This window comes from Hemiscyllium ocellatum, chromosome 15 (genome assembly GCF_020745735.1).
Source record: "Hemiscyllium ocellatum isolate sHemOce1 chromosome 15, sHemOce1.pat.X.cur, whole genome shotgun sequence".
Taxonomy (NCBI): domain Eukaryota; kingdom Metazoa; phylum Chordata; class Chondrichthyes; order Orectolobiformes; family Hemiscylliidae; genus Hemiscyllium; species Hemiscyllium ocellatum.
Genome location: NC_083415.1, coordinates 36,684,768 through 36,701,598, shown reverse-complemented (window position 1 = coordinate 36,701,598; position 16,831 = coordinate 36,684,768). Strand labels below are relative to the sequence as shown.

At 40.0% G+C, this 16,831-nt stretch overlaps 1 protein-coding gene across 3 annotated transcripts in view; it reads right to left on the bottom strand.

Annotated features, from left to right (window-relative positions):
* The window catches only part of slc17a9b (solute carrier family 17 member 9b), a 58,220-nt gene that overhangs the window by 11,685 nt on the left and 29,704 nt on the right, over positions 1 to 16,831 (bottom strand). For all 3 annotated transcript variants that reach the window (XM_060836373.1, XM_060836374.1, XM_060836375.1), the window contains 5 exons: positions 15,620 to 15,716; positions 13,837 to 13,924; positions 6,842 to 6,876; positions 6,628 to 6,743; positions 4,168 to 4,223 (listed from right to left, as the gene is read on the bottom strand). In XM_060836373.1, the coding sequence (XP_060692356.1) occupies positions 4,168 to 4,223; positions 6,628 to 6,743; positions 6,842 to 6,876; positions 13,837 to 13,924; positions 15,620 to 15,716 (392 nt within the window). The remainder of the gene's footprint in view (positions 1 to 4,167; positions 4,224 to 6,627; positions 6,744 to 6,841; positions 6,877 to 13,836; positions 13,925 to 15,619; positions 15,717 to 16,831) is intronic.

Here is a 16,831-nt window from a genome sequence, read left to right as displayed (position 1 = left end):
TTGTAACTTTCTGGACTCAACAGTGAGATCAAAACGTTCAGACAATGAACATCATGTCCTCCATTTTCCTTCCCTTATATTCCCCCTCCCCAGTGTCGAGATTTCTTTGTTCTGCCTTCAGCACAGATGTTTTACCATTAACACATACACGAGACACACCACTCATCTCTACAACTATTATCATTCTTTTTATCCTTTCTTCTGTGACCCACATAAATCTGTAATGTCACACTCTCTAACCTTCCCTTATGTTCCACTTGCTCCCCCTCACTTTTTTCTACAAACCTACCACTTTCTCACTGAAGTCATATTGGACTGAACAGTTAACTGGGTTTCTCTTTGCACAGATATTGTGGGTTTCTAAAGTGATTAAATGGAGATTTACACACATCACTTCACACAGCAGTTCAGGCAGCATCCGAGGAGCAGGAAAATTGGCGTTTCGGGCAAAAGCCCTTCATTAGGAATAGAGGCAGAGTGCCTGCAGGGTGAAGAGAGGATAGATTCTGGCCTAACTAGAAGATGCTTGTTGAGTAAGTAACATGAAGTTAATTAAGAGAAAGTGAGCACTGCAAATGCTGGAGAATCAAAGTTGAAATGCTGGAAAAGCACAGCAGGGCAGGCAGCATCTAAAGAGCAGGAGAGTTGATATTTCAAGCATAAGCTTTTTGTTAAGAATGTGGAGGGGAAAGGGAGCTGAGAGATAAATAGGGGATTGTGATGAAGCTGGGGGGGATTGCTGGAAGGCACGCGGTGGGTTCGGTGGCTTGAGCAGTGATATCTACAGACAGATACCACCACCAGGGGTATATTTCCCTCCCTACCCCTATCTGCATTCTGCAGAGGCCATTCCCTCCAGGACTCCCTTGTTAGGTCCACACCCCCGCTAATCCACCTTCCACACCTGACACCTTCCCTTGCTGCAACATGAGGTGTAAAACCTGCACCTACACCTCCCCCTCACCTCCGTACAAGGCCCCAAAGGATCTTTTCACATCTGGCAGAGATTTTCCTGCACCACCCCCCCACCTCATCTATAGTGTCCATTGTTCTCGATGTGGTCTCCTCTACAACGGGGAGACAGAACACCAACTCGCAGAGCATTTCAGGGAACATCTTTGGGACATACGCACCAAACAACCCCACTGCCATGTGACCAACCACTTCAACTCCTTCTCCCACTCTGCCAAGGACATGGAAGTCTTGGGCTGCCTCCACTGCCAAATCCAAGCCACCCACCAACTGGAGGAAGAATGCTTCATCATCCACCTTGGGACCCTCCAACCACATAGCATCAACATCAACTTCACTAGTTTCCAAATCTCCCGTAACCCCACCTCATCCCAGATCCAACCCTCCAACTCAGCACCAGCCTCTTAACCTGTCATACCTGTCCATCCTCCTTCCTACCTGGCCGCTCCACGCTCCCCACCCCCCCATCACAATTACCCCCACTTGCATCCACTTATCGCCTTTCCACTTACCACCCCCAAACCCCAATTTATCTCTCAGCCCCCTCGCCCCTCCACATTCTTGATGAAAAGCTTATGCCCCTCGGATGCCGCCTGACCTGCTGTGCTTTTCCAGCACCATATGTTTTGACTCAATTATGACGTTTATTGCAACACTGCAATTATTTACAGTGCGGAAACAGGCCCTTCGCCCCCAACAAGTCCACACCGACCCTCCGAACAGCAACTCACCCAGATCCATTTCCCTACATTTACGCCTTCAACTAACACTACGGGCAACTTAGCATGGCCAATTCACCTAACTTGCACATTTTTGGAATTGTGGGAGGAAACCAGAGCACCAGGAGGAAACCCACGCAGACACGGGGAGAACGTGCAAACTCCACACAGACAGTTGCCCAAGGCTGGAATTGAACCCGGGTCTCTGTCGCTGTGAAGCAGCAGTGCTAACCACTGTGCTACCGTGTCACCCATAAGTCCCATAAACACTTTAAAGACCCTTTCACCACTCATGGAGGGTTCTAAAAGAAAATTCTGGAATCAAACTCATTATCACCAGTAAAGAGAAATCAGCCACCAATTCAACAATTTATCTCAGTGCCAATAGTTAGGGTATACAAAATGTCTTTGGCTACAAATTGATATTTGGAACAGTCAGGACTAATTATTTTTGCTGAGTTTAACTGTCATTTGGCCAAAGTATTTTTTAAGATAACATTTTGCAGTGTCTTTTTTCTCATACATAGGACTTTTCAATGTGTCCATACAAGTTTTCAAGAAGGGTAGTTAATATATTTTTTGCTCATTCTAACTCTTTTATTAATAACCTTCGTACCTTTGCTTGTGTAAATGTTCTTTATAATAAACCATACAGTGCTTGTTAACTAAAGAAACATGACTGGTGTGTTTCTGATACAGAACTCCTTTTAAACACTTCTTTAAATTTCAACCTTTGTTGCAATCAGTGGAGGAGTGGTTCTAGGACAGGCAACAGTTCACCCTTCCATGAACATAGATTAGATTAGATTACTTACAGTGTGGAAACAGGCCCTTCAGCCCAACAAGTCCACACCGATCCGCCGAAGAGCAAACCACCCATACCCCTACATTTACCCCTTACCTAACACTGCGGGCAATTTAGCATGGCCAATTCACCTGGCCCGCACATCTTTGTGACTGTGGGAGGAAACCGGAGCACCCGGAGGAAACCCACACAGTCTGTCGCCTGAGTCAGGAATTGAACCCGGGTCTCAGGCGCTGTAAGGCAGCAGTGCTAACCACTATGCCACCGTGCTGCCCATGAAATATAATACACTGTACTGGTGCTTAAGTTCAGCACTCAACCCATAGGTGAAATGGTGTAACTGAAAGTGGGGGAAATTATTTAAGAAAAAAGACAATACCTATCAAAGTTTTGTGGGTACTGGAGTAAATTTCTACTAACTGAAATGCTAGAATTGAAGTGACTCTACTTTGATAAACTTGTGCTCTCTATTTCTCAATCTTCTTTCTCTGAGGATAGTTTTCCTTATCTACTGTGTCCAGGCCAATCACAATTTTGAACACCTCTATCAAACCACCTCTCAACCTTCCTTTCTCCAAGAATTCTAACTTGTCAAATCTATTTCCATGTCTGAAGTTGCTCATCACTGCAACCATTCTTATGCATCTTTTCAACAGCCCATTTACTAATTTCACATCTTTCCTAAAGTGAGACCCTCAGAACTGGAGGGTCTCACTAGCTTTTGCGCACTCTGCCCCAGTTAATAAAACCTAGCTTAATGTATACTTTCCTGCTACCTTCTATGATTTATGCACATATACAGCCAGGTCCTCCTGATCCTGCTCCTGTATTCTCTTTCGAGCTAAACCATCATATTATAGCATATCACTGCATTCTTTTGTCTAAACTGGAAGATTTCATTTCAAAGAAAGACTTTTCTGGATTAAGTTTCATTTGTCATTTGTCCACGCAATACCCAATACTATTGATGTCCTTCTGAAGTTCCATACTATCCTTCCCACAATGGACAGTAGTTCCAATTTTTGTGTGGTTTGTAAACTTTGAAACTGTACCCTAAACAATAAGGTCTAGGTCATTACAAAGATAGACTGAAAAAGTAGGACTTGTTTTCCTATAAGTAAAGAGGTTGAGAGAACATTGGACAGTGGGGGTGAGGATCAAGAAAGACCAAGAGATGAGAGACACAGAAAGAAAGAGAGAAGAAATAAAGCTTATTGTCTTTGGCAGAGGAATGAGCAAAAAGAACAAAAGGCAACAGAAGAAAAAAAACATTTTTATGCAATAAAGTAGTTAGGACCTGGAATGCACTAAGTGATTGGTGCAGACAGATTGAATAGTGAATTTTAAAGGACATTTGGATAAAGAATTTGAGAGTTACAGCAAAGGAGGGGGTATCAAACTAATTGAACTGCTATTACAGAGGACATTACTAATGTGATGGACTGATTGGCCTTTTTGACTTTCGATTTCAGGCTATCATGCTTTGTACCAAAGTGATTAAATGGAGATTCACACACATCACTTCACACACTGTAAACTCATAATTAGAAAGTAGGTGAATGATGGTTGGGCCTTGTCAATGATCATTAACCTCTGATATATATTTATTATCACAGCAGAATGTAGAAGATATACATAGCTATGTAAAATGTTTTTGTAACTGTTACTTACCAAACAGTACACCAGCACAGGATGGTGCTAAATCTTGAACATTGACAGATACCCCACTATGAAAACAAAAAGAACAGAACAATACTTCAACCATTACTTGTTGCACAACGCATTCATCTAGAATAAACTTAGATCTGTTTAGCACCAACCCTTGATCAGGTAAATAAAATTTGCAAGCCTTTAGACAATAGCTCCTTTAGTTATTTATTCAAAATTTCAATTTCAAAATTAGAACTCAATTTAATATTTTGAATTACTTGTGAAGATGATTTGTTACTATCTACACAAAACTAACAAGCTAGTGCTGTTGAACATTTAACATATTCTCAGGCATTCTAAAGTGCTTTACAATCAATGGAATTCCTGCAGGCATTTGCTATTATGGGATGTGGCAGACAAATTGAAAATAGCAAGATCCCACAATGGCAACTGTGATAAATAACAAGATAATCTGTTTTTTACTGTCATTGTTTGAGGAAAAAAAATGCCGTGGAATTATCCCTGACCACCTGATCAGGCACGCAATATCTCAATGTAATGTTCGATAAGAGAGACTTGCAGTTAAAAGCATTATTCATGTAATCCAGACAAGCAAAGCACTTCACAGCTAATGACTGATCTTTGAAATGTTATTTTCTCAGGCAATCATACCAGCCATTTTGCACACAAAGGCCCAGAAACAGGGAAGAAATAAATACCCACATCATCTGATTGAATAGATTAGGATTAAAATACTAATGTTGGATGTGATACCAGTTTACTTTAAAATGAGATGTTTTACATCTATTTCAATGGCAGAAGCAACCTCAGTTTAATTTAACAACTGAAAGGCGGGAGCACCTCTAACAATCTAGCAATTCCTCTAAGGGATGAGATGTCAAATGAGATTACATATTCATATTCTGGAATGTAGCCTGAATCTATAATGCTCTCACTCAGAAGTCAATGATACCACTGAGGCGAGAGTGTGGTGCTGGAAAAGCACAGCAGGTGAATCGATGTTTCGGGCATAAGCTGTTCATCAAGAATGAGGCTTGTGGGTCAGAGGGCTGAGAGGTATATGGGAGGGGGTTTGGGTTGGGGGGAACGTAGCTGGGAATGTGATAGGGAGATGAAGGTGAGGGAGAAGGTGATAGGTCAAGGTGGAATGGATAGATGGGAAAGGTGATGGACAGGTCAGGAGGGCGGTGCTGAGTTAGAGGTTTGGGACCGGGATAATGTGCGGGGAGGGGGAATGAGGAAACTGGTGAAATCCACATTAATCGTATGTGGTTGCAGGGTCCCAAGGCAGAATATGAGGTGTTCTTCCTCCAGGCGTCTGGCAGTAACGGTTTGATGGAGTGGGAGGGGGTGTTGAAGTGTTCAGCCACGGGGTGATGGGGTTGGTAGGTGCGGGTGTCCCACTGAAGAAAGACAGGTCAGCGCAGGAATTTAGGAAAGCAGCACAGGAAACAGGGAGCAGCACTTTGGTTGAAAGCAAATTGGAGGAGAACACTTCAATAATCAAATCTGGAGGTAAGAAAGGTATGGAGCAGGGTTTCAGTCTTAGATGGACTGAGGGAAAAATGGTGATGAGTGATGTTCGAGATGAAATGAAGAAATATTGGATTGAAAATCAATTCAGAGCCCAAAGGTTTTCTAAGATTCGGAAAAAATGAGGTTCAGCTAAAGAGGGTCAAATGTTAAAGGTAAAACCAGGTAACATGTTAAAGAAGGCAGTATGGGTGTGGTCTTTTCACCACATACTAAAAGATAATAGCTATTATTTAGACTGAGGAAAATCAAGGTGCAACCTGCATTTACATAATGCCAGCCAGATGCACAGAAATCCTAAATGCATTTCAGATGCTTCAAAGTATCTTCTTGAAATGTCCTCTGTGTTGTCAGCATTGGGGCAGCCAAATCACATGTAGCAAAATTTCCACAAAGAACTATGATCTAAATGACACCTAGTTTAGGTATTGTTGGAAAGGAAAACTTTAGCCAGGGCATTGTGAAAACTTTCCTGCTCACCTTTCAATAATACAATAGGATTTTTTGTGTGCATTTGGTTTTGTACAATTAAGAGATGCTTTAGGTGTGTTTGTTTAATAGAGTCAAACTCCATGTTCGCTTTGTTCGCTTCATATGCTACTGTACAGAACTGACCTGCATTTGACTCTATGTATACATAAAGTTTTTTTATGAATAAAGTATAAAGTATATAATAAAAAGAAAAGACCTTTTATGTCTACATGAGATTGGGCCTCAGTTTTGTAACTTACTAAAAATTGGCACATCTGCCAGTAGAATACTGAGTTGATAATATCAGGTATGGCTTGAACGCATAACCTTCTTGCTCAGCGATAACAGGCCAACCACTGAGCCAAAGCTAATAACTTAAGTCGACAATGTATAATATCAAACTGTGTCAAAGCTGGCCCAAGATGTGAAATTATACTGTATCTAATCTTAGCTTACCTGTGACTGAAGGTCTGAAGTCCTAAACTAGCTGATATACACAGTAAGGATTGGTAATAGCTGCCTGAGTAACTCAATAATGCTGTAAAGATACTGGATAATCCCATGGCAATCACCTGTTTGAAGGAAAATATAAGAAACTGGTTTTAATTGTGTTCTTTCATACAGTCAAACAATTTAAAAAATATTTTAAATAAACTACTAGTCTTCATACCTGCATTAATTTACGCACCTTAGCAGTGTCAAACCCTAAAAAAAAGAGTAAACTCTGTAATATGCAAAGACAGAATTATCGCTCCTAGCAAATATTTGTAACGTTTTGCATTCACATTAATATTTTCCTTCATATGTTCAGTTCAATTTACAATTTCTTTTTCCTTTCTAAAACTTAGTGATTAATAGACCTGTTAATAATTCAAAACATTTATGACACCAAAACCAAAGCTTGTTTTCCACTACTTTCCGTTGATTCATAGTTTCACAAGAAAGTTTGAGCTAGTTGTTCACGAGGGAAATCATTTCAGCCATTCAGCCCCTCGAAACTGCTCAGCCATTCAATAATAGTTAAGCTGACTGCAACCACCAATCCACATTCCCATTTACTGCCAACGATCTTTCAACCCCTGACCAACCAAAATCTATATTCTTCTGCCTTAAAAATATTCAGTTACTGACCTCCCTCACTTTTTCAAGGAGAGAGTTCCAAATACACACAAATCTCAAAGAAAGAAAATTGCCCAAAGAAAATTGTTTTAAATGGCCCCTACTTTTTAAACAGCGACTCCCACAAGAGGAAACATCCATTCCAAATCTACCATGTCAGGGTCCCTCAGGGTTTTATATGTCTCAATCAAGTCACAGGACATGGGTATTGCTGGCTCTGCCAGCTTTTATTGCCCATCTCAAAATGCCCTTGATGGTGGGTTGATGTTTTGAATGACTGTAGTTCATTCAATGTAAGTACAATCACAATGTTTTTTTTTTGGAGTGGTCCAGGATTTTGACCCAGCGACACAGAAGGAACAAAGATACATTTCCAAGTCAGTTTGGTGAGTGGTTTAAGACCATAACTTGTAGGAGCAGAAATCAGCCATTTGGTCCATCATATCTGTTCTGCCATTAAAGTAGATCATGGCTAATCCGATAAATCTCAATTCTACTTTCCTGGGTCATCCCTCGATTCCTGTAATGATTAGAAAGCTATTTCAAGGCTGAAAGAGAACTTGCAGGTGATGGCATTCCTATGTATTTGCTACCCTTGTCCTTCTCAATGGTAGTGGTCATGAGTTTGGAAGGTGCTGTCTAAGAAGCCTTGGTGAATTTCTGAGGTGTATCTGTACTGAATTGAACTAAATTGAATTTATTGTCATGTGTACTGAGGCACAGTGAAAAACTTTGTCTTGCGAGGAATACAGGCAGATCACAGAGTTAAATAGCATAGATAAGTAAATAATAGGTAAACATCGGCAAAAATAAAATCACAGGTACAGGCGAATGCTAAGAGTTTGTGAGTCCATTCAGTATTCAAACAACAGTAGGATAGAAACTGTTTCAAGACCGGCGGGTGTGTGTGTTCAGGCTTCTCTACCCTCTCCCCGATGGTAAAGGTTGTAGAAAAACATTGCCAGGGTGGGATGGATCTTTGAGATTGCTAGCAGTCTTTCCTTGACAGCAGGCCTGGTAGATGGATTCTGTAGAAGGGAGGGTGGCCTTTGTGATTATCTGGGCTGAGTTCACCACGCTCTGTAACCATCTCTGATCTTGAATGGTACAGTTGCCATACCAGGTAGTAATACATCCAGACAGAATGCTCTCGATGGCGCACCTATAAAAGTTGGCAAGGGTATCACCTTCATGCCAAATTTACTCAGCTGCCTGAGGAAGAAGAGAAGTTGTTGTGCCTTTGTAACCAGTGCATCCACATGAAGAGTCCAAGAAAGCTTGTTGTTGATGACCACATCCAGGAGCTTGACACTCTCCACTCATTCCACCTCTGTGCTGTTAATGTGTAGGGGGGCATGAGTAACATCCCGCCAAAAGTCAATAATGAGTTCCTTGGTCTTGCCGGCATTGAGAGCTCGATTGTTCTCAGTGCACTATTTTTCCAGGTCTTCCACCTCCCATCTGTAGTCTGTTTCATTGCCATCTGAGATTTGACTGACTATGGTGGTATCATCAGCGAACTTGTAAATGCATCAGTCTGGTATTTGGTGACACAGTCATGAATATACAGTGAGTACAGGAGAGGGCTGAGTATGCACCCCTGGGGTTCTTGTGTTGACTGTTAGTGACGATCAAACATTGCCCCTCATCTTCACTGATTGTGGCCTGTTGGTAAGGAAACTGAGGATCCAGTTGCAGAGAGTGGGGCTTAATCCGAGATTACTAAGTTTAGTAATCAGTCTCGAAGGGATAATAGTGTTGAAGGCTGAACTGTAGTCAATTCCGTAGGATTCTTATGTAGCTATTCTTGGTGTCAAGATGTTCTAGGGAGGAGTGAAGGGCAAGTGATATGGCATCTGACATGGGTCTGTTGTTCTGATAGGGAATTTGGTGTGGGTCAGAGTAGTGGGGAGGCTGGAGTTGATTAATGCCATTACCAGCCTTTCAAAGCACTTCATGACCACCAAGGTTAGGACAACTGTCGGTAGTCATTGAGACATGCTGCATGAGCCTTCTTCAGCATAGGGATGATGTTGGCCCTCTTGAAACAGGCAGGGACAGGGGCCTGCTGCAGGAAGAAGGTGAAGATGTCAGAGAAGACCTCTGCCAGTTGATCTGCACATACTCTGTGTGCACGGCCTGGTACTCTGTCTGGTCCCATCACTTTCCTTGGATTCACACAAAGGAAAACTGATCTGACCTCTGATGCAGTGACTGTTGGGATAGGTTCGTCAGGACTTATCGGAAATTCTGTTCAAAGCGAGCATAGAAGGTGTTGAGATGATCTGGGAGGGACATGTCATTGTCTGCTATCATGCACTGTCTCTTTTTCGAACCTGTGATGTCATTCAGTCCTTGCCATAGTCACCTGTTGTCTGTCTGGGTCTCTACTTTGGATCGGTATTGATCCTTGGCTATCTTAATGGTTCTGCAAAGGTCCTACTTGGATTCCTTATATTTGAGTGGGTCTTCTGATCTGAAGGCCTCACACCTGGTTTTTAACAGGTTCTGTATGTCCTGATTCATCCAGGGTTTCCTGCTGGGGAACACCCGGACTGACTTCCTCGGTATCCACACACTTGCTGATAAAGTCTATGACGGTAGTGGCATACTCATCCAAGGTACCTGCAGACTGTTTGAACATTGCCCATTTCAGCCAATTCCAGACAGCACCAGAGTGCCTCCTCTGACCAGCACTGGATGTGTATCCTCGAGGGGTTCTCCTGCTTGAGCTTTTCCTGTAGGCCGGGAGAAGAAACACAGCATTGTGGTCACAGTTCCTGAAATGAGGGCAGGGGATGGAGTGGTAGGCATCTTTCACAGTGATGTAGCAGTAATCTAAAATGTTCAGGCCCCTAGTGGGACAGGTAAGGTTCTGATGGTACTTGGGCAACACCTTCCTTAGATTGGCTTGATTGAAGTCACCAGTTACAATAAACAGGGCCTCGGAGTGTTCCGCCTCCAGGGTGTTAGTAGTGCAGTACAGCACATCCAGAGCTTCCTCAACCTTTGCTTGTGGTAGCATATACACAGCGGTTAGTATAGCAGCGGTAAATTCCCATGGTAGACAGAAGGGCGGCATTTGATGGTGAGGAATTCAAGGTTTGGCGAGCAATGGCTGCCCAGGATTGCAATGTCCATGCACCACAAGTTGTTGATTAAAAAGCAAACCCTTCCACCCTTTGTCTTACCTGAGGACACTGTACGGTCCACACGATGGATAGAAAACCCATTAGCCTGAAGTACACAGTCGGGAATGGATGGGTTGAGCCAGGATGTGATTGATATATATTGTTGGTATTAAGTGCCAATTGTGGAGGGAGTGAATGTTGTGGATGTAGTGCCAATCAAGTGAGCTTTTCAAGCTTCTTTCACATTGTTGGAGCTGCACCCATCGAGGCAAGTGGGGAGTATTCCATCACATTCCTGACCTACTCTTTGTAGATGGTGGACAGGCTTTGGGAAATCCGTGGGTGAATTATTTTCTGCATGACTGTAGCCACAGTACTTGTATCTATAGTCCCGTTCAGTTTCTGGTTGATGTTAACCGCTCCGCCCCCACCCCCCACCCCCCCACCTCAATATGTTGACGATGGACAAAATTCCAAGCCTAACATGTGCTACCTGTTTCCATAACACATCTAATCCAGGTAGTAGTCTCATAAATTCATCTCTTAGCTGCCTCTAGAGCAAATGAATAAGGCGACCGGGGTATTGTGCACAGTACCCCAGATGCAGTATCAGTAGTACTCTAAATAACTGAAGCATAACCCACCCTACTTTGTATTCAATTACCTTCAGGATAAATTCTAGTGGTTTTTTAATGACTTATGTACCACATTAAAAACCATTTATATTTCATGCACAAGGACATCCCAGAGCTTTGCAGTCTCTCTCCATTTAGTTAACATGCCTCTGTATCATCCTTCCTGCCAAAATGGACCATTTCACATTTTCCCACACTATACTCCATTTGTCACATTTTTGTCCACTCATTTACTATTTGTATAATCTCCTTTTGTCCACTTCACAACTTATTTTCCTACCTATGATTGTTTCACCAGCAAATTTGGCAACCATACCTTCCATCCTTTCATCAAAGTCATTTATATAAATTGTAAACAGTTGGGGTCCCAGTATTGATACCTGTGGCACATCATTTGTTACATTTTCTCAAATACTCTCTGCTTCCTGTTAGCTAACCAATCTTCTATCCATGTCAATAGGCTGCCCCTGAGCTTTTATTTTTCACAATAACCTTTGATGCAGCCCCTTATCAAATACCTCCTGGAAAACTAGGTACATTACATCCATTGGTTTCCCTTTAACCACATTATGGTTACTTCCTCAAAGAATGCCAATAGATTGGCCAAACATGATTTCCCTTTCAGAAAACTAGTCTGGCTGTAACTGACTATAACTTTTGTAAGTATGATGCTTTAGCTTTTTTTCATAATAGCTTTTGACATTTTTAAGCTAACTGGCCTGTTGTTGTCTAATTTTTCTCCTCCTCCCTTTTTGCAAAATGGAGTAATAAACAGGAAGTAAACAATTGGTATGAATAGGCCTTTTCTCAGGTTAGGAAGATATGATGAGTGGTGTACCACAGGGACTAGTGCTGGGATCTCAACTGTTGATAATTTATGGAAATTATTTAGATGAAGGGACAGATGGCATAGTTGCAAAATTTATTGATGACATAAAGATAGGTAGGAAAGTAGGTTGTGAAGGGAATATGAGGTTACAAAATATATAGAAAGGCTAGAAGAGTGGTCAAATATGTAGCAATTATCACTATCTTCCAATCTAATGGGACTGTCCCTGATTCAAGAAAGTTTTGGAAAGTTAGAACTAATGCTCCACCTCCCTCACTAGACATCTCTTTTTATATCTTACAGACTCAGGCACTTGTCAGCCCACAGCTCCAACAATTACTCAGTACTCCTTCTCTGAGAGGTACCCTGAGCTTGTTCTTCCCTTCCTTTGTTTTATCTATCGCTGTTTTTGGGATATTACTTGTATCATCTACAGTGAAGACTGATGCAAAATATCTGTTCAATTCATGTCATTCCCTAATTTTCATTCTTAATTTTCAAGTCTGACTCTCTATGGGACCAATACTCTGTCACCTCTATCCTTTGTTTAATTTTTATAGAAATTTTTCATATTTCTCAGAAGCTTTCTCTTGTACACTCCTTTTTAAAATTTGATTGTTCTTTGTTTTCTTTTATATTCTGTCTAAACTTCTGACCTGTCTCCTGTCTTTGCACAATTTATGCTTTTCCTTAGGTGTGATACTACCTATAACTTGGTTAAAATAGTTAATCACCTTAACCCCAAATGCAGGCCCATGCTTTGGGTTTTTTCTTCCTCATTGGAACAAACTATTCTGTATATTTTGAAATATCCACTTAATACGTCAGTACATTTCTATTGACTGATTCTTTACCATAATTTGCTGATTCACTCTGCTTTCATGTCTTCATTACTGTTCTTATTTACATATTAAAATAGGCTTAGACCCACTCCTCTCTCCCTCAAACCAAATAAAAGATACAATCAGATTATGGTTGCTGCTACCTAGGGCTGCCTTCATTTTAGAACATTCATTATGCTGACTGCACATTCCCATGTTTCATACAAAACCTGTTGTTCTCAGAAGCTCTCCCAATAACATTCTATGAATGCATATGTCATCACTGATCAACTATTCAAGCAAAATTGGAAATAGATCAGGACCATAGATCAGAACAGTAAATTATTTATTTGTTAATGCAATTTATTTCTTTAGATTTTCATTGTCACAGGATAATTAACAATGTTTACAGTACAGCACTAATTGTCTGGTGGTGGAACAGAAACTGGAAAGGAAATCTTCCAATGTTTGTATACCCAATGTTTTCCATTATAAAGTGGTTTGTGAAGTTTTGGAAGCAAGATAAGCTTACTTGATTCTACTGTACTGACCGCACCAATCCTGAACGAACATTACGAAGTGTTAGCTTATTGTTTTTCACAAAGCCTGAAGGGACGATCAAGTTGTGGGCGAAAGGCCAAACATCGATAGAAACTGGGGTGGCAGGGATGGGGGAGGATGAAGGGCATTAGGTTGAGAGTATTAATTAAAGGTTAAGGGTTTAGGAAGGATTGAGCTGGTGGGTGAAGCAGAGTTGAGTGTTGGGAAAGTGAACTGGTTCACAAAAAACAGTTTTTCTTAAAAAGAGAGACACATAGGAGAGACAAAGAGTTGTGTGTTTGAGTAGTATGCCTATGTTTTTATTGGTGCAGTGTCAACAATATATGAAAATGAGCTATGTATAACTAGAAAGTTGCTGATCTGATTTTATTCATATATGTAGATCCATGAATTTATGCTCAGCAGATCAAGTCATATTGATGTATTGATGCTGGCTTAATTAAATTCCTCAATTCTATTATTCCACGAAAACTCAACCTTGAAAACATGTTGTATTATTTTCAGCGAAAGATTATTTTGTTTCTGTTTGTTTATACAGTTTCACAAGAAAGGCTAAGCTCATTTCTCACCAAGCTTGACCAGATGATCAGTCAGAATGCCACCAAACAATGAGAAGGGGACTGCAACAGCCCAAGGAACTACATTGAAAATCCAACCCTGAAAGACAAAGACAGAATGCAATCTCAATGAGAACCTTTTTCTTCAAATTAAATCCAAAAATTATTCATTCAATCTTAGTATCTGAATGTCCAAGAAATGTATAATCAAACAAAAACTCCCATATTGTCAGCTGCTCACCTGGTTATACTAATGTATTCTCTTTTCCAATCACAAAGGAAGCGCAAGAGAGATTATATAAAGTTAATATACATCTCAGAATCAAAGAGAAACCCAGTCAGAAATGATAACAATATTTTCAATGAGGAGTCTTGTAATAGATACAAAATCCTATTGTACCAACATGGATAGTTCTCTGACTTTGTGTTGTGGGTGAAGCCCCTTGCATGTGGTAGTGTATAATGGAAAGTAGGTGTTTACTGCAATGTTAAATAGGAAGGTTGATGTCTTCCAGCAGCATTTAAAATTTCAACTCCATACGTATGTTGCATTGTGCTCTCAGAGTCTGAGCTGCAGCTGTTTTAACATCTTCCAAAATTATATACAATCAAAGGATACTTTAACAAGGATTATGACAAGTTAATGGAGCTTCTTGGAATCTGACAATCAACTTGAAGCAAAAAAAAATTTTACAGGCTTAATCTGTTGCCACGCTTATTCCAACATGTCTTTTAAATTCCCTCAGTGAAAATGATGATTTTGCTTCCTTTCTGTGGATAGGTTTTCCAGCCAATTGCAAAGCTACAGAAGCAAAAAAAAGTAACTTTTTTCATAAGAAAGCAGCTATGTGTTGGAATAAATACAAAATATTCCCTTTGCTCCCTTAACTTTCCCAGTGTCTGAACAACAGATGGGCAACAACAAAAATAACCTATTTCCTTAAATTTACAATTATATGGCTCCAGTGCCTTGACCAAAAAAAAATCAGAGTGACTTTACAATATTGATAAAGCAAATCTGCTGCCAGTTTTCAGTGAGAAAATCAGCACTGATAAAGAATTAGATTTAATAGTTTCTAAAAAAAAGCTAAAAAATCATTATAGGTTGCCCTTTATTTACTGGCCTAGAAGTAGAAAACAGAGAAATGTTTTCTGTTGCTCAATCACAATTTTCCAGTTCAGCATGTGTGAAGATTTAACTTCACTAAAATTAAAAACGTTTTACAGCTATTCTGGATTTTAAAGATGTGGTCAAGTTTATGATTAAAATTTTAATATTTATGCAGTCACATAGATTCACCTATTAAAATGAGCCTTTACAACAATTAGCTTTTTAATCTTATTCCAGGTTTTCCATTGTTCTTCATATAGCATGCAACATTCTTCAACAGAAACAGCAGTCAAATCTCTGCTAATATAACTCTACCCACATGCTTAAAAAAGTACTGCCAAAAAGAATCCGTTTGCACATACTCAGGATTTTTATCTTCCTTGAGGGAGAAACACCAAACCACAAGGATTTACTTCCTTTTGATGCTATGAAGTAGATCAGAACCTCATCACCATGGTCACCATTACAGTTTACATAGAATAATGATAGAATGGACAGAACATTGGATAGATAGAAATTATTTCTGCTTTAATCCTTAGTTTTGAAGATCCTGTTTTAGTTAGAAAATAGTAGCACATGTAATCACAAAATTCTAATATTTTTAAATTGAAATATAATTTACTTAATTCATTGTTACATCTTATAAAAGAACTTGATATAGTTCACAGGCTAGAGACAACACACCTTAGATTCAGGAAACGAATCATGGAAGAATGTTGGCATCCATGACAAAAGGCAGAAAAAAGTACCGCTGATGCAAACATGAGCTACAATGACACCCCTGTTAAAAAGACAAACATTATTAAAAGAATGACGTGCAACAGATTAAATCATATAAATGTAATAGTGATGGAAAATGACCATAACTCTGAATCAAATTGACAATGAGAAAGGAAGACACCATAAAAAGGGTCAAAATCAATGAAACTCCAATGCCAAGGTGATCAAAACGGTACATTTGCTTCGAGAGATTAAGGACGGATGAAACTGCTTTCCCCTCCCTCCCCGTGAGGGTGAGAAAAACAATTATTGGAGACCTCAGTCCACATTTTAACAGAAGTTGTTTTAACTGGAGTTGACAAAGGTGTAGGATGAAATGAAACACAAGAAAAGACACAATGCTTTCCTATTGATTCTGTAGATATAATCCATCTTCTTAATTTTGAATGTGAGCAGAGAACTGCAAGGCATTGGTTTAAAATGAATAGGACTCAATCAGATAGATAGGGGAAACAACTTCCACTCCCCATATTTAGTAATGTGAAAGACAATATCAGCACAAAAGTCATTGCTTAATTAAGAAGCTTTGCAAAATCAGTGAATTAATAACTAGCTAAGAATAATTGGAAGATTGCGGAAAATTAATGTGCTGAAATGATAGGGGAGGGTAAGGTAGCTTCTGTATTGTCAGCAGATTACTTTAATTTTGGAAGTTGGCTAACCAAGGATGATTAGTTTCCAAATGCAGATATTGTAGAGCTTGGTTTGATCATCTTTGCCAGTTAAGGACCATTTCTATCAAATCTTTCTTGAAGAATATAAGTTTGGGTGTGGATGAAATCAATTAATGAATGTGGACTGTACATATCTGGTCAATGAAAAGGGAGAGCTCAATGAGTCGCACAGTTTTTTTCTCACTCCTAAGCTTTTACATACAAATCCAGCCACAGCACACACAACCAACTTTTGAAATGCTTGAGAAAGGAAGCTACTGTTCATTCAGTTGGTCAATGACAAATGGTAGAAGGCAAAGATGGGGCAAGAGATAGAACATCATTCTGCAACAGTTAGATGTCACTCAGTTACTCATGGAATCAATGTAGATTTTATTTTTGACAGCTGATCAATATATGCATTCAATAATTCTATGAATGATAGCAACTGTTTCATGCAGCA